This window comes from Crocuta crocuta, unplaced genomic scaffold, assembly GCF_008692635.1.
Source record: "Crocuta crocuta isolate KB4526 unplaced genomic scaffold, BGI_CrCroc_1.0 scaffold20, whole genome shotgun sequence".
NCBI lineage: Eukaryota > Metazoa > Chordata > Mammalia > Carnivora > Hyaenidae > Crocuta > Crocuta crocuta.
This window is the reverse complement of record NW_027527932.1, coordinates 1,898,051-1,924,197: the sequence shown is the minus strand read 5'-3', so window position 1 is coordinate 1,924,197 and position 26,147 is coordinate 1,898,051. Positions and strand designations below refer to the sequence as shown.

Sequence of the window (26,147 nt, the reverse complement as noted above, 5' to 3'; positions counted from 1 at the left end):
AGCGGCGAGGCGGACAGCGTGAAGGGGCGCCGTGGATTTGGGGACCACTCGGAGTCCCGGGTCTGTGAGGGGAAGCCGCTGGGGAGAGGCCTGGGGAGACCACTTGAGGGCAGCTCACGAGACACCTGCACAGGACGCTGAAGAATTATCCCACAGGCAGGGCACGGAAAAGCAACGAAGGCCTGCACGTCACAATCGTGCTCAGGGACCCCCTTTTCACTTTAGAACGGCAACCCCAGAATTATGCAAAACAGCTTCCACATGGGCACACCATACACTCTGTCAGTTTTAGGACAAAGTCACTGCTCCCTGCTTTGCAAAAATTATGGTTTTCATAACCTAAGATCAAATGAGAGCACATTATAAATAGAGCCCAAAAAAGGAAAAATGGGTAAGATTTCTCAAATTAAAAAATAGAAATGAGCACAATTTTAATAATTTATATTTCAAATGTAGATCTCTTCTTGGCAAAACTAAAATCAGCATTTTTCTAACGAGCTAGAAGTATATACAGTTACCGATCTGGATGTTGGCAATAGATTCCGTCTGACGATCACAAAGCGGACTCACACCCAGATGATACTTCTTTTCTACGTCTCCTAAAATTGTAAAAGCAAGATAGAATTATTCACGTGGAGTATGACTATTGCTTAAGTAGATATAGTCTTCATCTCACCTGCACATTCCTGAGGAAAAACACGACATACTTAATCCTCAAGGGAGGATGGCTTCTCAATTAGTTCTTTTTAAAATTTTTAAGTTATTCACACATAGAAAAGATTGCCAAGCTGATATCCTATTTTAAATGTAGGAGATGGAAAATTTTACTAGGTGTTATCCCAAGACTATAATTCTGTCAGCATTTTAATTTAAAATTTAGATTTCTACAAGGAAGGTGCATGAAATGAAGATCTTTGGTTCCTGGCTTTAAATCACTGAAAATACCTTGCATGTGCAGGGCCGTGCCCCCCACAGGAAGGGGGATGGTACAAAGTCAGGGAAATCTTTCTGCACAGCAAAGCTTCCAACCTGACTTCTATTTAGAAATGCAAATACTGACATCTCATCGTTTCAAACGAGAACTGCTGATTTCCAAAATATGCTCAATTTGTACATTATTGCCTACATGTACATCTACTATTAGCTGTCACTAAAAATACCAAGCATCTATTGCCCAACTCCTGTAAATGGGTTAGTTTATTCATATGATGCTAAAAAATGAACTGAACAGACTACTCATCACTCAAAACTGTAACTTGCCTTGATGGAAGAATTCCTCTGTTACTTTTTCACTCCACTGCTTGCTTAATTCCCAGGTCCGACACGGGTTACAAATATCAGCACATTTCAAAGCCATCTAGCAAGCAAAATATTAAAATTATTTTAAGAAAAAAATAAAGTTCCAATTGTATTAAACTTAAATATACTCCAACAATGGGGAAAATGACACTTTAATAAAAAAAATACTGCAACAGAAAATTCATTGTCTTTTATATTAACTTTATGATGCTATGACGTCTATCAGTCAAGTCTGCAGGACTGGACTAAACATAAAGCTACAAACAAATCATCCTATTCTTGCCCATTTTTATTTTTATTTATTTAATGTTTTATTTCTAGGAGACAGAGNTCGGACGCTTAACCGACTAAGCCACCCAGGCGCCCCAATCTTGCCCATTTTTAGATCCAAGAACTAATTTCTTAAAATACTCAACATCACTAAACATCATCACTAAAGATGGCTAAAAGATGCTCAACATCACTCAACATCAGGGAAATACATATCAAAACCATGACGAGATACCACCTCACCCGTCGGAATAGCTAAAATTAACACAAGAAACAACAGGTGTTGGTGACGATGTGGAGACATGGGCACCCTCCTGCTCTGCTGCTGGGAACGCAAACTGGTGCAGCCCCTCTGGAAAACAGTGTGGGGTTCCTCAAAAAGTTACAAATAGAAGTAGCCTAGAATCCAGCATTTGCACTACTAGGTATTTACCCAAAGGATACAAAAATACAGATTCGAAGGGGTACATGCACTCTGATGTTTATAGCAGCATTATCAACAACAGCCAAACTGTGGAGAAAGCCCCAGAGTCCATCGACTGATAATGGATAAAGAAGATATGGGTTTGTGTATACACACACACACACACACACACGCACACACACACGAATATTACTCAGCCATCAAAAGGAATAAAACCTTGCTATTTGCAATGACGTGGATGGAACTAGGCTGTATTATTCTAAGCAAAATAAGTCAATCAGGGAAAGACAAATACCATACGATTTCTCTCATATGTGAGATTTAAGAAATGAAAGAGATGAACATATGGGAAGGGGGAAGAAGAGAGGGAAACAAACCATAAGAGACTCTTTAAAAAATTGTTTTAATGTTTATTCACTTTTAGAGAGAGACGGGGGGGGGCCGGGGGAGAGAGGGAGAGAGAGAGAGAGGGAAGGAGAGAGAGAGAGAGAGAGAGAGAGAACATGTGCATGAGTATGGGAGGGGCAGAGAGAGACGGAGACAGAATCCAAAGCCCCAAAGCTAGCTCCAGGCTCTTAGCTGTCAGCACAGAGCCCAACACGGGGCTCAAACCCACAAACATGGGATCATGACCTGAGCTAAAGTCAGACATTTAACCTACTCAGCCACCCAGGTGCCCCACCCTGAGAGACTCTTAACAAAGGAGAAATGAGGGTTGATGGAGAGACGTGGGTGGGGATTGGGCTGGATGGGTGATGAGCACTGGGTGTTGTACACAAGTGATAAATCACTGAATTCTACTCCTGAAACCAATATTGCACTGTATGTTAACTTAATACAACTTACGTAAAATTTTGAAAAAAAAAATCATTAAAAAATAATAAAATAAGGGCGCCTGGGTGGCTCATTTGATTAAACATCTGACTTTGGATCAGGTCATGGTCTCTCAGTTCGGTTCGTGGGTTTGAGCCCCGTGTCGGGCTCTGTGCTGACAGCTCAGAGCCTGGAGCTGCTTCGGATTCTGTCTCCCTCTCTATGACTCTTCCCTGCTCGCACTCTCTCTCTCTCTCTCAGAAATAAATAAAAACATTTAAAAAATTAAAAAAAAAAAAAAAAGAAATCTTTGAGTATGGAAACTACAGAAACAATGGTGCTTTCCTAAGGAGAAGAGTCACCTTCTGTAAAGTGTTTTGCTAATGGAAGGAAATCTCACGGCTTTCCCTCAAAATTTAGCCACTCTGAAAGCTACACTAGACTACTTCATTTTTATTCTAATAGTCACGTGATTTACCCTAGAACGAGATCTTTCCCAGCCCCACTTTACCTGTAAAACCAAATGCCTGTGCCCGGCATCTTCCAGGCATAAGTCACCTCTGTCCAAATGGGACCTGAACAATGACAGATACTCATTTTGGCGACTGATGTCTGTGGCTAGTATCAAAGCACCTATCTGAGTCTCCATTTGTTGCCTGGAATTAGAGAAATATAAAGAGAAAAAAGACTTTCAATTAAATAGTTACTTCTTCATTTTTTCCTTAAACTTACTGCTCTGCCATTCAACTTTTAACCTATCAAAAAAACAATGAATTTTAAGGAATGCATTAAAAAACCCTATTAAAATCATCAAAACTAGGGGCACCTGGGTGGCTCAGTCAGTTGAGTGTCCAACTTCAGCTCAGGTCATGATGTCACAGTTCGTGGGCTCAAGCCCCACACTGGGCTCTGTGCTGACAGCTCAGAGCCTGGAGCCTGTTTCAGATTCTGTGTCTCCCTCTCTGTCCCTCCTCTGCTCACGCTGTCTCTCTCTCTCTCAGAAATAAATAAAGCAGTAAAAAAAATAAAATAAAATCATCAAAACTAAAACCAAAAGAGTTTGTAGGAAAGTACAAATGTGCGTACATTCCAAAAAGAATGCCTTTATTTTGCCAGCCAAGGGGGAATTATTTGCCTAAAAAGAATCCATATGAGCCTCGTATCTTATTTTATAAATTTTTTGACTGGGATATGCCGAGGGGGAAACAAATTTGGTTTCTTTTTTGGGTGTCTGATATCTGGAAGTCGGAAGGTTGGCTCAAATGGAGAAAGAGCAGCCCATTCAACAACTAAGTCTGGTGGATATTTTGCCTAAGATGCCTTATTATATGCTGATGAAACCCCACCAAACAATCTGATAAAGTTTAGATGCAACTGTATTTTCAGGGTCAAGTTCTAGAATCAATTATCTATATGAATATCCAACTTTTCTGGAAAGGAAAAGGTAACATGTTAATGCAAATACCTTATATCATTTTTAAAACTGTCTCAAGTAAAAAAATAAATAAAACTGTCTCAAGTAACAAGAGAAATAAACTTAAAAAAAAAAAAATCCCTGCCATTTTTCCCCTCAATGGGCTGTAGCAAACATTATCCTTGTATAAGTAGCAGTAAAGAGCGGTCAACAGATTAAAAGGCTCACAATACTGAATATGAAAAAAAAAAAACAAATCCTAAATAAAGGACACATAAAAGAATGCTATTATGCAGTGTTCCTTATTTTCAGTTTTTATCAGCAAGGTTAATCATCAAATGTAAAACATGACAAAAAGAAGAAAGCAAACATTTTAATCTGCTTTAATCAAGAAAAGGATAACATATATACAAAAACTATGGTTTAAGCAATTTTTCTATTTCTACTACAGCAAGAAACAATTTTACTTACCAGAAGTATTGTCATAACTCCAAATGGTATCCATGAATAAAGATTTAAAAAAATAAAAAATGAAGTCCAGCTTTTTGCTATGGTCATTACACAAAATACTTAAGTTTTAAAAATAAAGTTGTTTTAAGTTATGAAAGGGGAAAAAGGAAAGAACAATGAGAGTGACTGAAATTTTAGTACCCAAACCTGTTTTTATGCCTCACCTTGTTTCTAGAATTAGATGGCTTATATCCACTTAATGCCTCAGTGAGGCATTATTAAAAGCTTTTGTTTGTGGATCAATGAGATTTTGTTAATCACCATCATATGGGCTCATTTGCACTTGATGCTTATTAGGCTTTCATATCGCCTGCTTAACATTAAATGGTCTTTTCTTAAACAAATCAGGATTTTCTGTTCTTTCCATCATCATTTTAGCCTCCAGCTCCAGAAGGGACTCCAGGGCTATGCTACTGAGATATAAAGCATTCTTTCTACTTCTAATCAGTTTTGAAACCTTCCTGAAACTTTTAATGAGTGTATTTATAATACAGAATGACTAATTTCTTTACACCTACAACATAAGGTTTTATTCAAANCCAAACCTGTTTTTATGCCTCACCTTGTTTCTAGAATTAGATGGCTTATATCCACTTAACATGGTTTTCTTAAGAGCATCTTCTCTCAGTGAGGCATTATTAAAAGCTTTTGTTTGTGGATCAATGAGATTTTGTTAATCACCATCATATGGGCTCATTTGCACTTGATGCTTATTAGGCTTTCATATCGCCTGCTTAACATTAAATGGTCTTTTCTTAAACAAATCAGGATTTTCTGTTCTTTCCATCATCATTTTAGCCTCCAGCTCCAGAAGGGACTCCAGGGCTATGCTACTGAGATATAAAGCATTCTTTCTACTTCTAATCAGTTTTGAAACCTTCCTGAAACTTTTAATGAGTGTATTTATAATACAGAATGACTAATTTCTTTACAGCTACAACATAAGGTTTTATTCAAATGAGCATAAAATGGAAATATGTAACACTATTTACATAAATAAGTAAACTATGAGGCATTATGTATTTGGAGTGAATTTTGTAATACCCAAATCTACAGACTGAGCCATAAGAATTCACTAAAAAAATACTGCTGTCTATACTGAACAGGATTAAATTACTAGAATTCTGATGTAAATTTGTAAGATAAAATAATTTAGCCATTAAACAAAAACTGAAAACTGTGGCACACCTGAATAACTTTTAAACCTTTATAAAACTGTTTTGCCAACTTAATTTCCATAGTTTATTACCAATTAAATGTGTCTTAGCCCAACCTACCTGCTTTCTGATGGCATATGTGAGAATAAACCAGATTCTCTCAATAATCCCACTGCAGATCTCCAGTGGTGATTTTCCAGTACTGAGGTATTCTACAAAAAGGGGCATATCGGAGTTATTTAATAGCAAGTCTCTTTCTGAACATAAAGAATTATCTGTAGGTAATATTAATCTGGTTAAAATTCTAATGTTCATGGACAATCTGTTTACTACTTCTGACTCCATTAAAACATTTTCCAGAATGCAAGAATATTAGAATGCATGATAAATTCACACTGACCTTGTATAAAGTTGCCAAATAATGGTTAGTTTTAATAAGGAAAGGTTGATTGACACCTGGATGATCCAGATCATGAGTGGCAGCCGCAATTAAGCTCAGCAAGACATCCCAAGGGGTTACAGAGCTGGCAAGCTGCGTGGGACAAAAGAAGTAGTTACAGACACACCTGAAATAAACTCTGTACCCTTGCCGTGGTTTTGAATTCGCCCCAAACAGTAGTGTCGACTCTCCTCCCCTTCATGGTTCGGACTGTTGATTAGGGTCACTGGGCACCGCAAGGTGCTGGCCTCACCACGGCACCGGGGGGAGAGGTAGGGTAGGATGCGCGTTCCCATCCACATAGAGTTTACAGAGCTTCACCTTACACTGTGTTCGTTGTAGAAAGGTTTACTTAAAATGACAGCTCAAGTATAAATCTTCTTTTTGAGAAATGGGTTTAAAACAAACACAGGTTTTTGTAGGTTTATTACTGTAGTTGCTACCAACAGAAGACTTATTATTCTTTTTGCAATAAGAACACTTATGTGAGATCTACTCTCTTATCAGGGTTTCAAGTGTACTATTACAGAAGACCTTTGTCTGAGGGTACTTATCCATCAACAAACTGGTTACTGGACTTCAATTAAGAATCCAAAATGTAACATTATTTCTGAGGTCTTTAATGTTGAAGCAAGCTACTGAGTAATCCCAGAACAGTCTCCACTCTGTAAGAAAACCCTCTCCCAACAACGGATATATTCAGAACAGTGTTCACAATACAGTCACCCAAGAAAAAGTGATCATGTAAGCTAGCAATTGTAATGTTACTCTCGATAATCACTGCAGATCTTAGTTGATACAATAAAATAATCACAAGAAGTAAATTAATTACCTGACTGAAACTGTCAATGATAATTAACAAACTGTCAGTGGTAAAAAATTAATGACCACCTTTATAATAAAGACAAAGGAGTCAATGGCATTAAGACAATTTTTAAAGTGGACTAAAAACAAGGCAAACGTCATGTCCATCTCTAGGACCGTATCTGACAAGGCCAGATAGTAACGACGTGCCGTACGAAGAAGAAACTGCCAATCATGTGACCGTGACGTCTGCAAAGCCATCATCAGGTTCCGTTCTCAAATCGCAAACTAGTAACGGTGAGTTTTCCCGTGTTCAACAAAAAACTTCACGGTTTTTATTGTTGCTATTAGGTGCTAATAGGCTCAACTGAAACAAAATTATAATCTACATAAGCTTAGCTATGAGAACACAAAAAGTAAACACTAAAGTTAGAGCTGATGTCAAGTACAGAAAGAAGGAACTTTGCCTTAACTTTTCTAGCAATTCTGGGGGCTTGGAGTATTTCTTTTTGCACTTTAGAGTCCAGGAATTAGCTCTTAGACAGAAATCATACCTAAAAACTGAAAGCAGATTTCATTTTTTTAAACATTTATTCATTTCTGAGAGACCGAGAGACCGAGCACGAGTGGGGCAGGGGCAGAGAGAGAGAGAGGCACAGAACCCAACGCAGGCTTCCAGCTGCAAGCTGTCAGCACAGAGCCTGACTCAGGGCTCGAACTCACAAACTGTGAGATCCTGACTTGAGCTGAAGTCAGACGCCTAACCCACTGAGCCACTCAGATGCCCCAAAAGCAGGTTTCCCACTAAATACTATATTTAAACCTTTCTATCTGACTCCTTCTGTACCTGCATTTTTCTACAGGTGACTTCTCAAATTTCCCCTTTCAGTCTACGTGGTTTCTGACCACTTTATCTATACCTGTAAATGCTTGCCATCCTCTGGTCACTCTCCAGCACATTCCTAGATTTAGGTTTCTCCACAGGAGTAATTACTACAATATGTGTCAACATTCTATTTATTTGTTTAATGACTGCTTCCACTGGATTCCTGCACCAGGAAAACGTACTGAATGAAAGCACTTGAAAGTGTGAAGCCATGTGAAAGCCCAGGAAGTAAGAGATACAATCTTAGGGCTTTTAAAACGGAGTGATTCTATTTTAAAATGTAAACTATAATAAAGGAGAAAGGAAGTTTTGCATTTTAGAGCTTAGTGATTTTATCTATCTCCTTCACTGAAGCTTTGACTAAATTCACTATGTTAACCACGAATTTTTTTTTAAATATTTGAGAAACAGAGAGGGAGGGGGAGGGGAAGGGGAGGGGGGAGAGAGAGAAAGCATGCGCACACACTCACAAGTGGGGAAGAGGCATAGAGAGAGAGGAAGAGGGAATCCCAAGGAGGCTCTGTGCTAACAGCACAGAACTGAACCATACGTTCATGACCGTGAGCCAAAATCTAGAGTCAGACGCTTGACTGAGCCACCCAGGTGCCCTGAAGTATTTCAAATAAGTGTAATCAAAGCTGCATAGGGCAAAAGGTAGAAAAAATAAGAATTATCGGGGCGCCTGGGTGGCTTAGTCGGTTAAGCGTCCGACTTTCGCTTAGGTCACGATCTCGCGGTTCGTGGGTTCGAGCCCCGCGTCGGGCTCTGTGCTGACTGCCAGCTCAGAGCCTGGAGCCTGTTTCAGTCTGTGACTCCCTCTCTCTCTGACCCTCCCCTGCTCACGCTGTCTCTCTCTCTCCTAGAAATAAATAAAACATTAAAAAAAGAAAAGCTAAAAAAAAAAAAAAAGAACTATCAGAACTAAGAGGCAAAAAAAAGAAAAAAAGTTTAAAATCAGTGCTGCCAGAGCTGCACAGGTAAGGCAGCATTTTTATTCATTTTTTTTACCACATCCTCCCCACTCTCACACTGCCCAGTGCCTGGCATCAACCCCTACTTCTGCGCCCCCGGCTCTGGTTCAGTGTGGCCAGTGGAAGATGGAGGGGAGCTGCCTTCACCTACCTGTGCACCAGGTTAATTAACCTCCTCTGTGTCTCACAGAACATGACACTTACCTTCATTATTCCACTTACTGGCTGTATGGTGATTATCAATTCCTCCCAAAAACTCTCAACAGAGGCTTCAGGCTTGGCCCATGTTTTTTTTTTTGTTTTTTTTTTTTAAAGCTCAATTAGAAAACTGGGGCACTTGGGAATATACATTTGTTAAAATTGTACCCATAAAATGTATATATTTTATTGTGGCATAGAAGTGATACCACAACGAAGTGGTTTAAACAAAGCCATGACGTATATACTTTAAAAATTCCACCATCTCTTGAATACTAAGACTGGCAACCACATGGCTATATTCTCAGAACTGGCATCAGCTAGCACGAAGTGGTTTAGTCAGCCTGCTTTCCCTTCTAACATCTAGCCAGAACTCAGATCCCAGAGGGAGAAGAGTTTAGAAACAAAGCTGAGGGTAAGCAAATGTAATTTCTGGACCCTCAGGGGTAAGAAACATCCATGGACAAACACAGCTTTCCATTATCATCTACAGTGGATGATTCCCACATCTAGATCTCCAACAGATTTTCTCTGGCCAGACTCTTTTATCCAACTCTCTATTCAACATCTCCGTTTGGATACCATGCAAGTACATTTAATTCTACATATCCAGAGTGGAGCGCATCATCTACCAGCCTTACCTCCAAAACTTGCTCCCTTTTCTACATTATTTCTCTCACAGAATTCCACACTCTACTAAGCTGCCCCCACACAGCCTTCATTGACTCTTCCCCCTATTTCATAGCCCAGACACTCTAACTCCCAAGAGATCTTACAGACCGTTCACCTCTCTCTCTCCCCAAGGCTCCTTGCCTGGCTCAGGCCACGAGGCTCTTTCACGGTGCACCGAAGTGAAAGAGCTTCTGACGGGTGTCGGAAAGTCTCCTGCTTCCCTTCTGCAGCTCCCCCTTCACTCACGGTCCTGGACTCATGCTGTCCAGCCCTCAGGAGCTCACAGGAGCTCCGTGGAAGTGAAGTGTCTTCACACAGAGCCGGGAGTTGCTCGGGATCAGGACCTCGCCTGGACTTTCTGGCTTCTCTCTCAACAACCGCCCGGTTCTACAGCTGCTGCACATACGACTGTAACCACGACGGGAAACGTGAGCCAGACAGGTCTCGTTTTGTGAAGGAAGCCTCTGATTTTGAGTCAAATCACTCATTTAAGGTAAAGGATTTGAAAGTAAGTCAAAGGAATTTTCTTAGGATTCTCACCCTCTGTAAATGTCAGCATCTTACCTTAGGTTCTTTTAAGTAACAGTGCATGGCCTGAGTGACATCTGCAGCATGGACCGCATTGTGGTAAGGGTTCTGACTGTGGTAATCTTCTTGAATCATAACTGCACCAAAGAAAAAAGATCTCAAATTTAATTGTACGTGGGGAGCCTGTGCAAAGTACAAGAATTGTGATAATTATGAGTTTTCCCTGACCATTTTCATGCGGCATCAGCTAATTATTCAGATTCAGATGACAGTCACCTCAGAACCCATATGTATGCCCAAAGAATCAATACCATTGTGACTGCTAACTTGTTTGAAATCATCAGGTTTTCATGTCAAGACAATATTTTATTTTTCTTTTATTAAAAAAAAACATAATTTTAAGGTTTATTTATTTTTGAGAGAGACAGAGTGCTAGCAGGGCAGGGGCAGAGAGAGAGGGTGACACACAGAATCTGAAACAGGCTCCAGGCCATGAGCTGTCATAGTCCCGATGCGGGGCTCAAACCCATGAGCCATGAGACCATGACTTGAGCCAAAGTCAGACACTTAACTGACTGAGCCACCAGGTGCCCCTCTTTTTCTCTTTTAAAATGTGAGTCTATCATTGTGCCAAACTCCCCTCTTTAAAATGTAATTTAAATAGGGTTTCTCGATTTCATTAAGACATTACAATTCATTCAACAAACACTTATTGTGCCAAGCACTGTATTAGATTCTAGAAATTTATCAATAATCAAAAATCTTTATGAAACTAAAATATTACAGTTATTGGGGTAGATGAAGATGATCCTATGGGTGCATCATCAGTGAGGTACGTCTCAGATCTGGAATTAGTTCTCATATGTAGGGATGGACCTCCTCTTAACCCACGGACCATGTGCTCCGTGTCTGTTAGGCTCTGTGACGAGGAGACGAGGGTTAGGGGATTATCCCTGCTGCCATCAGGCCTGCAGCAGCCCCAAGAGTGTAACACTGTAATTTTCTGGTCACCAGTAAAGTGAGCCAGTCCCACAGTGGTGAGCCACGACTCACAGGTGAGAAGGAGGGAGCATTAACTCTGTTTTTATTTTAATCCACCTTTTCAAATAGCCTTCTATTTACTCCTTAATATCTATTTTCATATATGTTTTATAATTTACACAATTAGTGGAGTATTACAGGCATACAAATTAGAAATAAATATGCATGAAGTTTCTCAAAAGTCCTAGGTAATAAAATTATCTTAATTCAGCATTTAAGAGTAAAGAAAATATTACTTTCTTCTTTAAAAAAAGTAAATAATCCTCATGCTGATTTTCTTCTAACATTTATTTAGTAAAAACTTCAACTTTTTTCTTAGCAGAGTGGTCTTAAACAAGTATCACCCTGCACATTTAAACATATTAAAAATAATATTTAAAGTTTACTTTAAAGAGATTTCTGGGATCAGGAAAAGAGAATGCCTAAGTGCAATGCGCCTTATCTTTTAAAGTCTGAGCCTTCAAAGTTTTGAAAAAGGACAGAAATTGTGTCACCTTTGTGACAAAGCTGTGGTCAACCTAAGAGACTGACTGTAAAAGTGTCCCACTTCTTCGCCATGCCCTTCACCGTGGCTTCGAACCTCAAAGCTTCCTGGCCAACAGGGGTCATTCAGCCCTGTCACACTTGCTTTGGCCGACAGCACGCGCTGGGAGCGACGCAGGGCGCACCAGGGCTCTCCTGGAGACTGCCCGTCACTCTCTGAACAAGCTCGGTTCATCGTAAAATAGATTTCCTTCATTTTTTTGTTTTTAATGTGAATTTATTAAGGTGCCAACTCCCTCTGCCTCCCATTTGAATGTAATGGGAGACCATGCAGAGCTGAGGCCCCAGCCCAGGCCCACAGAGCAGCTGTGTGCTGTCAAGTGCGGGTACGTAACTGAGCTCAGCTAGACTACAAGCAGCATTCAGCAGCCCCAGAGGCCCAGGAGCTAAATAAGTGTGTGTCATTCCAAGCCACTAAATTTGAGGTAGTCTGTTTTAGAGCAAGAGCTCACTGATAAAACTGGTGAAAACTGAAGCAGATATTTGTTCAAATGTGTACTGTTAAATGGGTTACAATCACTTACCTAAAAATCTACGAAGCTTCATCATATCTAAATGGAAGTACTCAATTAATCCATGAAGACTAAATAAATGAAAGGTTAAACTTACTAGACTATTTCCTAAAATGAAAGAAGAAAAGATATTAGTAAGAAATAATAACCTAGCATAATTTCACTGTGCTTCCAAATATGGGTTTTGAATATAAAACACGGAGATCTAAAATGTACATGCTTTTATTTACCAGCTGTGAACTCTAATTTACCAGCTGTGAACTCTAAATCTCACATCTCTTTTCCATTCTAAGGGGAGAAATGGCTTTGTTTCATTTTCCTACAATAAGGTAACAGAAAGATAAGCATTTTCAAATAGATGAGTTTTTTGAAAGAAACCAAAATATTTAGAATCACTAGAAAACTGTACAGCAAGCTCCAGCTAGACACCCCTCTACCACATCACTTCAGCTGTATGAGGATGTCCAGTCAAAGTCAACGGTGGTAGCTGCACCTTGTTCAGTGGAGGCTGTGTTTGCTCTTCCAGGTACAGAGCCAGGAGGAGGGATCAATACCCGCGAGACAACCACTCGCCTACCCTACGCCGCAGCAGGAAATCGGAGTAGCTGGAGGGGCAGTGGGCACAGACGAGGCAGAACTCTATCCTGTCACTCGAAGTTCACAGCCAACAATTACACAGCAATCTCAGTATGGTTTTCTAGTGAAATGGTTCTCTCTCTTTTTAATCTTTATTCACTTTTGAGAGAGGCAGCGTGCACGCCCGTGTGCACGCGCACGCAGATTGCACACCGAGGGGCAGGGGTTCAAAGCCAGCTCCGCGATGACAGCCGCAGCCCTGAGGTGCGGCTTGCCCCATGAGCCACGAGGCCCTGACCTGAGCCAGAGCTGGGTGTGTCCCAGCGAAACTGGCAACATACAAGGACAAAGAGAGAACTGTGAAAGCAGCTAGGGAGAAAAGGGCCCTAACATACAAAGGGAGACCTATCTACTGAAACATGGCAGGCCAGAAAGGAATGGCAGGAAATCTGCAATGTGATGAACAGAAAAAATATGCTGCCAAGAATCCTCTATCCAGCAAGCCTGTCACTCAGAATAGAAGGAGAGATAAAAGGCTTTCCAAATAAACAAAAATTGAAAGAATTCATCATCACTAAACCAGCCCTACAAGAAATCCTGAGGGAGACTCTCTGAGGGAAATGTTGTAGGGAACGCAAGATGCTAGAGACACCACCACAAGCATGAATCCCACAAAGGACACAATGACTCTAAACCCACATTTTTCGATAATAACATGGAATGTAAATGGGCTGAATGCTCCAGTCAAAAGACACAGAGCAGCAACATGGATAAAAAAACAAAATCCATATATTTGCTGTCTAAAAGAAACTCATTTTACACTGGAGGACACCTTCAAATTGAAAGTAAGGGGATGGAGAAATATCTATCATGCTACTGGAAGTCAAAAGAAAGCTGGAGTAGCTATACTTACATGAGACAAACTAGACTTTAAAGTAAAGACAATAACAAGGGATGAAGAAGGGCATTATATAATAATTACAGGGTCTATCCATCAGGAAGAACTAACAATTATAAATGTCTACGCACCGAATATGGGAGCACCTAAATATTTAAAACAATTAATCACAAACAGAAACACTCTTATGATTAAGAATGTGCTAATAGCAAGGGACTTTAATACTCCACTTATAGCAATGGCTAGAGCGACCAGACAGAAAATCACTAAAGACACAATGGACTTGAATGACACATTGGACCAGAGGGACNCACTGGGTGTTATATGGAAACCAACTTGACAATAAACTATTATAAATAAAATAAAGTAAAATTAAAAAAAATTAAATGTTAAAATGTATTTGAATCCTGATAACACTCTATTGATACAAACAGAAGGCCATCTGGTTTAAAACCATTTGTTAAGAAGTGAACTGTTTTTCTGTTATTATTGCTGTAACCCACTTTTCCTTGGTTATATACATAGACATTTCACAATGTAAGTTCAAACAAACAACCCAGCTAAAATATAGGCAGAGGATATGAGTAGACATTTTTCCGAAGAAGACACACAGATGTCCAAGAGGCAGATGAAAAGATGCTCAACATCACTAACCATCAGGGAAATACAAATCAAAACCATAATGAGATACCACCCTACACCTGTCAGAATGGTTATCATCAAGAAGACAAAATATAGCAAGTGTTGGTGAGGATGTGAAGAAAAATGCACTGTTGGTGGGAATGTAAATTGATGCAGCCACTATAGAAAACAGAATGGAAAGAATTTTTTAATTTTTTAAAAAAAATTTTAAAAAGAGCAATTCCATCTCTGGGTATTTACCCAAAGAAGAGGAAACACTAAGTCAAAAAGATATACGGATTCCTCTGCTCAGTGCAGCATTGTTTGCAATTCAAGCAACCTAAGTGGCTAGAGACAGATGAATAGATAAAGAGGGTGTGGTACATACAATGGAATATTATTCTGCCATAACAATGAAGGAAATCTTGCCATTTACAACTACATGGATGAATTTTGAGGGCATTATGCTAAGCGAAATAAGTCAGAGGGAGAAAGATAAATGCCATGGCCTAACTTTTATGCAGACTCTTAAACAAAAAAACCAAGCTCACAGATCCAGAGAACAAACTGGTGATCGTCAAAAGTAGGGGTTGGGGGGTGTTGACAAAATGAGTGAAAGGACTCAAAAGGTACAAATTTCTAATTATAAATTAAGTCTGGGGGATGTAATGTACAGCATGGTGACTATAATTAATAATACCGTATTACATATTTGAAAGCTGATGAGAGAATAGATCTTAAAAGTTCTCACCACAAGAAAAAAATGTAACTATGTATAGTGATGGATGTTAAACAGACTTTTTGTGCTTGTTTTAAACACATACATGTATTAAATCCTCACTCTGTACACCTAAAGCTAATATAATATGTCAATTATACCTCAATCTAAAGAAAATGGGTGAGAAGTGCTGAAAATGGAGGAGGGTCCTGAGCTCTTGCCCTGCAAGGAACAGGCCCAAAGCGCAAGTCCACAAGGAGTAACTCACTGAGAATGACCTGAGGACTAGCAGAACGGCTCTTCCACAGCTGAAGATGTAAAGAAAAAGCCTCATCAAGAAAGGCAGAAAAAGCAGAGGCGTGGTCTGGTGAGGGCCCACACGGCCAGCTCGGCGACCCACAAGCACGAGAAACGTCACAGGAATAAAGAGCCTCCCTGGGAAGTGAAGGGGTCAAGCCCCACAGCGCACCCCCAGCCCTGGGGATCTGCGCCAGGAAGAAAAGCCTCCGTTACAACTGGCTTTGGAAATCGGCACAGCTTAGGTCTGTCTAGAAGCCTGGAGAATCAGGGAAGCTTGAGTCCAGGAGAGCTGGAGGGCTGTGGGAAGCCGGGATTCCACTCCTCAAGGGCCTGCACACAAACTCACTTGCCTGAGACCAGCACAGAGGCAATAATCTAAAGAGCACCTTGGCCATAACTGAAGGAGATTCACTGACTCAATTGTAGGGCTTGTGCAGTAGAGTCAGGGATGCAGGAACTTTCTCCAGGAAGGAAGCACTGAATGGCACATTTTCCTTGCCTTCCTTCTGCCTAACTGGCCGGATGCTGGCGGCCACCAGTTCTGACACATCCATCCACCTTGCCGGCGCTGCTTACCCTGACCAGATGCCCCTTGTGGGCCTGTTCAACCCAACCTTCCCACCCTGGTGGGGACCCTTCCAAAGCAGCCCCCAGCGCCCGTCTCCCTGTGTACGCAGCACGCAGCCCCGGCGGGGACCAGCGCGTGTCTCCCTGAAGTGGCTACTGTCCCACCATACTGAGTCACCTCGGCTGGGCCCGGCTTCCAACCTGGTGGGGATCGCAGGCCTGCCTAACAGTGCACCCACAGAAGCTGTGGTCCAGCCACAGNGGGGGGGAGGCTTCTGGGCCCCACAGGACGCCTCTACATAAGGCTACATGTTCAAGACCAAGAGGCACAGCTGATCTGCCTAATATATACAAACAAAAATAGGCGGGGAAAGGAGGAGACAGAGGAGCATGTTTCAAATGAAAGAACAAGACGGAGCTTAAAAAAAAAAAAAAGAACTAAATGAAATGGAAATAAGCAATCTACCTTATGAAGAGTTACCAAAGTAATGGTCGTAAAGATGCTCTCCAGACTTGAGAGAAGATTAGATAAACTCAGTGAGAACTTCAACAGAGATAGAAAATATAAAAAAGAATGTATCAGAGCTGAAGAATACATTTACTAAAATGAAAAACACAGTAGTGAGAATCAACAGCAGATTAGATGATGCAGAAGCACAGGTCAGTGATCTGGAATTCAGGGTAGTGGAAATGAAAGGAATGAAAGAAATAAAACTTGACTACTTTCCTACACCATGTGCAAAAATAAACAAAGTATATGGACTCAAGACCTAATGTGAGAGCTGAAAGCACAATGGAATATTACTGTAATAGAACATTACTCAGCCATTTGTGATAACACGGATGGATCTAGAGAGTATTATGCTAAGTAAAATAATTCAGACAAATAAAGACCAATACCATATGATTTCTCTTATACCTGGAATCTAAAAAACAAATGAACAAACAAAACAACAAACAGACTTACAGATACAGAGAACGTGATTGCCAAGAAGGTGGAGGAATGGGCGAAACAGGTGAAGGGGATTAAGAGGTACAAAATTCCAGTTATAAAATAAATATGTTACAGAGATGTAATAAAGTACAGCATAGGGAATATAGGCAATAATAATAACTTTTTATGGTGATGGATGGTAACTAGTTCTGTGATGATCTTTTGTAATGTATATAAGTGTCAAATCTTTATGTTGTACATCTGAGACTCAATTGTATCTCAGTAATAAAAAACAATGTCTATTCATTCTGTGTGTTTAGGTTATCACAGCATTCTCCCAAACCTGTTTTCCAAACCTAATGAAACAAATTACCAATTTCTAGGTCTTGGATAAGTATTCAGAAAGCTGCAATCTAATGGCAAAATATCTTCTGGAATTCAGGCAATCTGCAATACATGTAATGTCTTCCACCAAGAACTTTAAAGGAATCGGAAAGAAAACAGTCTATCAAAGTGTACTACCCATATCTAATTGGAAAACTGCATGTAATATTGTTTCTTGTTTCTAGTTTTTAAGATAACAATAGACTATTTTAATACCAGTAAATAAGAAAACAAGTCAATGAAACATTTCAAAACAAGTAGCGCTTACCCATTCTTCTTGCATAGAAGAACTTATTTTATATAAAAATGGTGCACTTTCTTGGAAAACAAAATTGTGCTTACAGAAGAGCTACCTTCATAAAAATGTATCCAGTGACAGAACCGCTCAGGGTGTAGGTACGGGTCCTTACAGACGGCAGCTAGGAGGACAAGGCTGCCGCCAGGACACAGACCTGGCAGCGAGGGTCCTCACACGCCAGGTGGAGCTCAGGGGTGACAAACCCTATCTTGCTGTTTTACACATAACCTCTCATTCCTATAAAAGGAATGTCAAATATATTATACCGGATGATATGTAGTTTTCCCCCTTGCAGTGGACAAGCTGGGACCCTTTGTCTTGGTGGGAATCACTGAGTTTACCTCTTCCCTGCCCTCCCCCCTACTATGTTATCTGGTGAATTACCAGAGTAAGGAATTCAGAAAGCACTGGATCAATAAGCAAGAAAGGAAAACTATACACTTGGATGCCATATACACATGTTATCCAGAATTCATTTCTGGTTAAGCAGTTTTAAAAGGAAAGCACTTCTAATCAAATAATAAAAATTAAAAAAATTTTCTTCTGCCCATTTGCTCATGTATAGAATTCCTGTAACTTTTAGGTGGCTATAGTTAAATGAACATGTGTATCACCATCTGTAAAATCACAGGTGTGTAGCTACCTCCTAACAACCAAACCTAAGAAGAAACCATTCGTGCTCATCTTCACAAAAAGTAATGAGGTGATTAACATGAATGCGAAGTGCTAAATTAACTAACATAAACAGTGGCTATTCTGCCCACCCCCCACCCTGTACTTTCACCAGCAAGACCCCTGACTACCAGGATATGTGCTGTTTAAAAATGGAAGTTAGAGGACAATCAGCTATTTCAGGGAGTGAAAGTGTCCCAGCAGATTGATTAACAGGTGAGGAGCTATGAGAGTTTATCGACGGGCGACACGTGGAAGGTGCGAAGGGCGGCGTGTTTCACCTCCATGTATCTTGGGATAACAACTAAGTAATATTCACATTAAGTTAGATAAAACGGATTTCCCAGTTCTAGAAGATGAGTCACCTGATACTTTACTATCTACATGTTTTAAAAAGGGAAGGCTGGGGCGCCTGGGGGCTCAGTCGGTTAAGCGTCCGACTTCGGCTCAGGTCATGACCTCACGGTTCATGGGTTCGAGCCCCGCGTCGGGCTCTGTGCTGACTGCCAGCTCGGAGCCTGGAGCCTGTTTCAGTCTGTGACTCCCTCTCTCTCTGACCCTCCCCTGCTCACACTGTCCTTCTCTCTCTCAGAAATAAATAAAGACATTAAAAAAAAAAAAAAAGGAAGGCTGAAGGGAAAGACAACTGTGTAAATGATACTAGAGCATTTTCCGTGTGGACATGCCAAAGTCAGGTCAGAGAGAGGCGCAGAACAGTCAGTCCAGGGCGAAGGAGAGGTGGAAGAAAAAGAGAAAAGGAAAACAAAACAAAACAAAACAAAAAAACATCAGGGAAGTGGGAGGGGGCTGTGCTGATGAAAACAGTTCACTGTCTTTCAGTTCTGCCTAGGATCAGTCCCATTTACTTTCTGTCAACAGGGTACAGACAAATAGAAGGTGATTCCAAAACTATTTTCACTTTACATGGCCACACAGCTTACAGGGAATTATGTAGTAATACGAAAAAGCTAGACCCACATTGATTCTCAAGATGAATTAAGTTGTATCTGCTTCTCCATTTCCCATATTTAGCTTTCTTATGAAAGGAGCTTCATTCCAAAGAAAAAAAAGAAAACAAAAAGGTAATTTCAAAGTGCACAGCAGTGAACTACATATTTACTTCATTGTAAATATTTTTTGAGAGCAAGCGAGCAAGAGAGAGAGCATGAGCAGGGGAGAGGAGGGACAGAGGGAGAGAAAGAATCTCAGGAAGGTTCCATGCTCAGAGCGGAGCCCATGCAGGGCTCAATCCCACAACCCTGGGATCATGACCTGAGCTGGAATCAAGACTTGGATGCTCAATCAACTGAGCCACCCAGGCGGCCCCCTTCATTCTAAACACTCAGAAGTGGCTTCCTCTTAGCATACTTTCCAATCTGCTTCACTTATTTTTTAAGGTTTATGTACTTACTTTGAGAGAGAGAGAGACCGAGACCGAGACCGAGACCGAGACAGAGCGAGAGCGAGAGCGAGAGCGAGAGCATGCATGTGCAGGAAGGGAAGCGAGAAGGGGAAAGAATCCCAAGTAGACGCCACACCGTCAGCACAGAGCCTGATGCGGGGCTCAGTCTCACAAACTGTGAGATCACGACCTGAACAGAAATCAAGTCAGATGCTTAACCAACTGAGCTACCCAGGAGCCCCCTGTTTTACTTACTAAAAAGATATTTAGACAAGTAAGGTCTAGTTGAACTACATGTACCATTTTTATGTCAAAAATTTTTCTTTAGATAAAAATGATTCCCAAAGGGAATCCTTTTCCTGTTCCCAAAGAGAATAACGATGCAAGACCTTTACCCCTGAAACCAAACAAAACACAGGAAGGGGTGAACAGATTAGAATCAAATGGTGTTTTCAAACCACTCGTGCTGTGTACATTCTCCTAAAGAAGCCAGAAGCTCATCTCCATCCAACCATGAAGAAGCAGGGTCACAGGGAACCATGATCATGTCACATCATGTCACGTCACATCTCTCAAGTGCACAGAGAAAGAAAAGCCTAAGAGCCATAAATTTAAGAGAAAGGATATCTCCATCATGTCATTCATCTACCACATATCTGTGGCTATTAAAGCTGGAACACAGTATCAGAAGATGTCAGTGTAAATCACCACAATCCAAAAGAAACCAAAAGAGAAAAATAAAATAATGAGGTAACAATTTCACTTTGGGTTATCTGTAATAGTAGCGTTACTTAGGGACGGATGGCCAAGTGATGATGATGATGGTAACTTTTGATTAATGCTAACTAAGAGTAATGAAAAAACAGAATNAAAGAGAAAAATAAAATAATGAGGTAACAATTTCACTTTGGGTTATCTGTAATAGTAGCGTTACTTAGGGACGGACGGCCAAGTGATGATGATGGTGGTTAACTTTTGATTAATGCTAACTAAGAGTAATGAAAAAACAGAACTGGGAAAGTGATTCTCTGAGCTTATAGATCAGTCCCTAAAGAAAGGACAAAACGATGTTCTGTGGGCAGCAGAGGGCTCGTGACCTACGTAAGCGAGAGCCATAGCCTCCCGCGTGACTGTACCGTCAACGCAGCGATCTAGGGTGCACATTAATTTGAGTAAGTCAAATTCTTCACTTACCATTTGTTAGTCTATCAAATAGAAAGATATCAAAATTCCAATTTCCAACTTTTTCCAGCATACACTGAAAAGAAAACCAAACATTCCTACTGTAATTTAAGTTCAATAACAGTCTGTCTTTTATAGAAAGTCCATAGTGAAATTAGTGAAAATGCAAAGTGATTTACTTTAAGAAATGCAAAGTATCATTCTCCTTTCAATCATGACCTTTCCAATTGGCTCCAAAAGTGTCCAAAGGGTAATCTCCATTTAGAAAACAAAATGTTATTTTGTTTTCCAGTTAATGAATGTATAGGTAATGTTGCTTCTTTCAATTCATTCCTATACTCCCATGAACTGTTCAAGAATTCTAATATAATTTAACACCATGAACCATGCATGGTTCATACACTGCATGGTCTAGAAACTAGATTTTAAAAATAATTTATAATAGCTGAGTACTTAACTATATTCCAGGTAATGTTGAAAGTGCTTTGCTTACTCTTACTATTCATACCAAGACTATGAAGTAGGCATTGTCTTCAACCCTCATTCATAGATGGGAGAACGGGCTAAACGTAACTAACTTGCTCAACTAGAAAGTAACAAAGCTGGGATAGTAATTAAATCAGGTTGTCTAATTCTGGAACCTAAGCACTTGAATCTATACTTCATCCTGCTTAAGTTATTTGTTATTCATTTTCTTAAAAAAACACTCTCAACTTACAGGTATTTATTTATATTCTTTAAATATCATTATACAATAATCAACAGCATTTATTACATTTAATACACTTAAGTTGATGTGTATTTCAGTTGAGCAAATAAATCTCACAATAACTGAGCCAAACTGATAATATTTTTACACCATGTATTGTAACGTGAAACTTTTGTGGAAAGTTCACTATTGTATACATTTATCAATAAATTAACATAAATACTTTTACTAATAGAGATTATTTATGATAGTACTAACAACCACTCATACACAGAACAATAGTCTCATTTTATTTATTTATTTAAAAAAAATTTTTAATGTTTATTTTTGAGAGAGAGACAGAGTGTGAGCAGGGGAGGGCAGAGAGAGAGGGAGACACAGAATCTGAAGAAGACTGGGCTATCAGCAGAGAGCCCAATGCAAGGCTTGAACTCACAAACCACGAGATCATGACCTGAGCCGAAGTCAGACGTTTAACTGACTGAGCCACCCAGGTGCCCCAATATTCTCATTTTAAAAAGAAGACTTGTAAACTTTTTATAATTTAAAGAAAGCATGAATACTTTTCTATAGATTTCTTTCATCAAACAGGAAAGTAATTTTTTTTCACTTTAATGTAATTTTAAAGACGGTACCTTAGCCCCATGTACACACACTTACAAAATCTGGCCTATAAATACTAAGTAAAAAATAATTTTAAAAATATCAGAAACATAAGATCATTAAAAACTCTCATTTGGTCAAAAACAAGCTCATCTGAGCTCCACGTTCATTAAGACATTTCTTTTCAACCATATAAATAATGCTCACAATCACTGGGTTTAATTAGAAAATGTATAAATCTTCAAAATATCTCAGTGACACAAGACACTATAAAAAATCATCTGACTGTAAGTTATGAGACCTAACGCCTTGTGCTGGGCTCACTGCTAACCAGCGGGTGGGCTCAAACAAGTCCTCGATACCCCTTAGGCCACAGATTCTTCATGCAGAGCATACAGATTAGATCAGAATTGCCACAATACTCTTCCCAGAGTTGAGCTTCTGTGTTACCTTATAGTTTAATGTTCTACTGATCTACTTGTTGCTTAATGTTATAATAAACAAAAATATTTTCACTTTTAGTTACTTCAGAGATTTCCCTTGCTCTGTTATACCTGATTATAAAATGAACACGTGCTCTAAAAGAAAAACTGAAAAATGGCCCTGAGTTTTGCATACAAAAACAGGTTCTAATAAATCAATCCCATATGGGAAAAAAAGGGCTTCATGAAACTTATCAAAAATTAATGTTTTCTTGAAACAGTTATACACACCTTGGCTTGTCCATTATAATCATCATCTAAAATGTTTAGAGAATTTGAAACGGTAGTACCACGAAAAAAGCGAGAAGATCTAAGATACCGCTGGAAACTTAGTAACCTTCTGATATTCCTTGCAGACACAGAAACTTCAATTTCAGATTGAGCTGAAATAAAAGACGAAAAAGGTGAGAGTATAGCAAGTCAAAACTGCGAACACACAACCTTTGTTATACCCCTTTCTAGCTATATACAAATATTTTTATTGTTTTTTTAAATTTTTTGTCTTTATTTTGAGAGACAGAGACAGAGGGCGAGCGGGGGAGGGGCAGAGAGAGAGGGAGACAGAATCCGAAGCAGCTCCAGGCTCTGAGCTGTCAGCACAGAGCCCGACGCGGGGCTCGAACCCACGGACTGTGAGATCACGACCTGAGCCGAAGTCGGACTCTTAACTGACTGAGTCACCCAGGTGCCCCTACATACAAATATTTTTTAAAAATGAATCATTATAGCACATTTCTAGGAGAGAAGGAGCACTTCATTTGTATTTTCACCTAAGGAACTAAGAGCTGAAGGAACTAAGAATGAACAGTCAATTCTGACAGGACTTAGAAAGTTAATGAGGAATGTGGCTGGATTAAGGAGGATTTTGTTTTTGCTTAACTCTGAAGAATTGTCACCTCTCATTCTATTGCTTGAATATACTGGATACACATTATGGAGCAGAAAGAGAAAAATCTAGTTTCAAATTACCCTTCATACTATACTGAGAAGCCTGGTCCCAAGTGACATATGAGAATTTAACAATTACACAACTACAACATCTCAAATCCCAATGAGATATCATTTCATATATTAAGATAATTTTATTTCAGAGAAAAGGAGATGGACTGGAAAATTATGTAACATACTCTATAAGAATTCTAAAGAATAGAGACAAAAATCCTGTCAGATGAAAATCTCTAGAAAAGAGCCATTTTTTCCCTCTACTGTTAGAACAAACCTAAATTTCCTAAGTAACAGATGAAGTAACGGACTTGGGTTAAAAGACATCTTCCAGGGTACACGTTATCTTTAAACTCTAGAATCAAACCAAATTCAGTGAAATGCTCATAATATAGAACACATGACAATGGAGACTAAGGATCAACAATTATCACCTCTCTTCTTAAAACCACCAGGATGAACGGCAGGTGAGCAAACATATTCTCCCCTGAGCGTCCAGTCCCTAACTCCTCTGTTGACCTCTATTTCCCTGTGTTTTCACATCTATAGAGTAATGGCAATAATATCCAATTCAAAGGGTGCTGAATTAAGTGAGAGAATGCATCCATGAGCTGGATACATAATAGGTATTAAGTAATTGGTTGCAATGTAGAAGATGATGAAATTGATATGATGCCACTGCTTCTCCAACCGTGCTTCCACGTGGTTATCCTAAATCCCCAACCCATTGGTGTTGCTCTAAATAAAAGCATTCATTGGCTTCACATCATCTTAAAATGAACTCCATCTCCTTAGCCTGGAAGAAAACGCTTCGTGTTTCAGGTGTCACGTTCCCTGGGAGGTACGTGTGAGCCCCTGCACGCACACTCCCCATGTAGGAGACATGGGAGATGCTTCCTCTGGGTTCTCCAGGCTCCCCGTGCAGATCTCTATCGGACTACTTCTGGTACTGGATTATCACCACTTATTTATCTGTCTCCTTTAATGAAGGACAACCTCCAATGTAGCCAAGAACGACTTTTTTTTCATCTCTTTACTCCAAAGCCTAATAATAGCACCAAATAGGTATGTGTAAAATATAATGAACACATGCATCCTATTTTTGAAACATCTGATGTTTTCAGGTTCCCACATACTCACATAGCCAGAAATAAAATAATGTACACTGTTATGTACATTTTTCATAAGGTACTCATTTTTCATTCCAGTGAGTCTAAAACAGAAAGTATTTAGAGCAACTATGGAGTTAATTTTCTGATCTTTATCAAAGTAACTTACATTAAAAGGACTACAACCAAAATGGTAAGACTATTAATATCAAACGATTATGCCTGAACTAGAATTAGCATGTTTGAGGAAATGAGGGTAGACTAAGCGTTCTGTGAAAACAACGTTCCAACGTGCTTTGCAAAAGGGCGTTTAGTCCTCAACAATGAAAAACATAAATATTATCATTCATTCTACACACGAGAACATTGACTCTACAAGGGATCAAGTAACCTGCCCATGGTCACACAGCCAATATAGGACAACCGAATTTTAAAACACAGAACTGTTTACAAAGCCTGTGTCCACACTGTTACACATAAGTTTTTATTACATCTCTACAGTATTTATTAATTACTGAGTGTAAAATTCTGTGTATAACATTATTCAAAATTGTCTTTACATAAATCAAATCATGCATAAAAAGAAACACAGAAGGAAAAAAAGCTAAGGTACAAGAATTTAAGTCTAATATGATCCTTTTAATCCTGTTTTTAGAAAAGAGTGAAGTGGAAAGGGACAGAATTGAATGGTATGAATATATGGGGAGCAGATGAGATTATTATATACTAGCATCACCATCTCTGTTTTGATAAGACACCTTACAGTTTTACAAAAGCACATTCACATCAGCTATCCCATTTAGTAATCACGACAATCCTGTGTAGATGACAAGATTATCGGCCCCATTTTATAAATATAACTTTAGAAACTAAGTAGAAATGCAATTAATGCATTTGAGCCAAAGCATTTAGAACACTTCTAGAAAATGTTGCAGAATGTATTCTATTCAGTATGGAAAAGAGTTCAAAGTCATGAGCATGATTTCATGAGCATTCCTTTCGATTGATTTTAAATCACACACAAAAGGTACCAGTTTTATTCTTGGCAATTAAACTGCATCATGGGGCTCCTGGGTGGCTCAGTCGGTTAAGCGACCGACTTCGGCTCAGGTCATGATCTCACGGTTCGTGGGTTCGAGCCCCGCGTCGGGCTCTATGCTGCCAGCTCAGAGCCTGGAGCCTGTTTCAGATTCTGTATCTCCCTCTCTCTCTGACCCTCCCCTGTTCATGTTGTCTCTCTCTCTCTCTCTCTCTCAGAAATAAATAAAT

General features: G+C 39.7%; 1 protein-coding gene across 3 annotated transcripts in view; it reads right to left on the bottom strand.

Annotated features, from left to right (window-relative positions):
* Positions 1 to 26,147, bottom strand: part of PDE7A (phosphodiesterase 7A) — a 109,729-nt gene that overhangs the window by 6,330 nt on the left and 77,252 nt on the right. For all 3 annotated transcript variants that reach the window (XR_013332033.1, XM_077751797.1, XM_077751798.1), the window contains exons 4-12: positions 23,059 to 23,210; positions 21,046 to 21,109; positions 12,494 to 12,589; positions 10,422 to 10,522; positions 6,288 to 6,419; positions 6,008 to 6,099; positions 3,318 to 3,462; positions 1,261 to 1,357; positions 519 to 599 (exon numbers count right to left, since the gene is read on the bottom strand). Coding sequence is in view for 2 of the 3 variants with exons in the window: in XM_077751797.1 (XP_077607923.1) it covers positions 519 to 599; positions 1,261 to 1,357; positions 3,318 to 3,462; positions 6,008 to 6,099; positions 6,288 to 6,419; positions 10,422 to 10,522; positions 12,494 to 12,589; positions 21,046 to 21,109; positions 23,059 to 23,210 (960 nt within the window). In the remaining variant the exon portion in view is untranslated. The remainder of the gene's footprint in view (positions 1 to 518; positions 600 to 1,260; positions 1,358 to 3,317; positions 3,463 to 6,007; positions 6,100 to 6,287; positions 6,420 to 10,421; positions 10,523 to 12,493; positions 12,590 to 21,045; positions 21,110 to 23,058; positions 23,211 to 26,147) is intronic.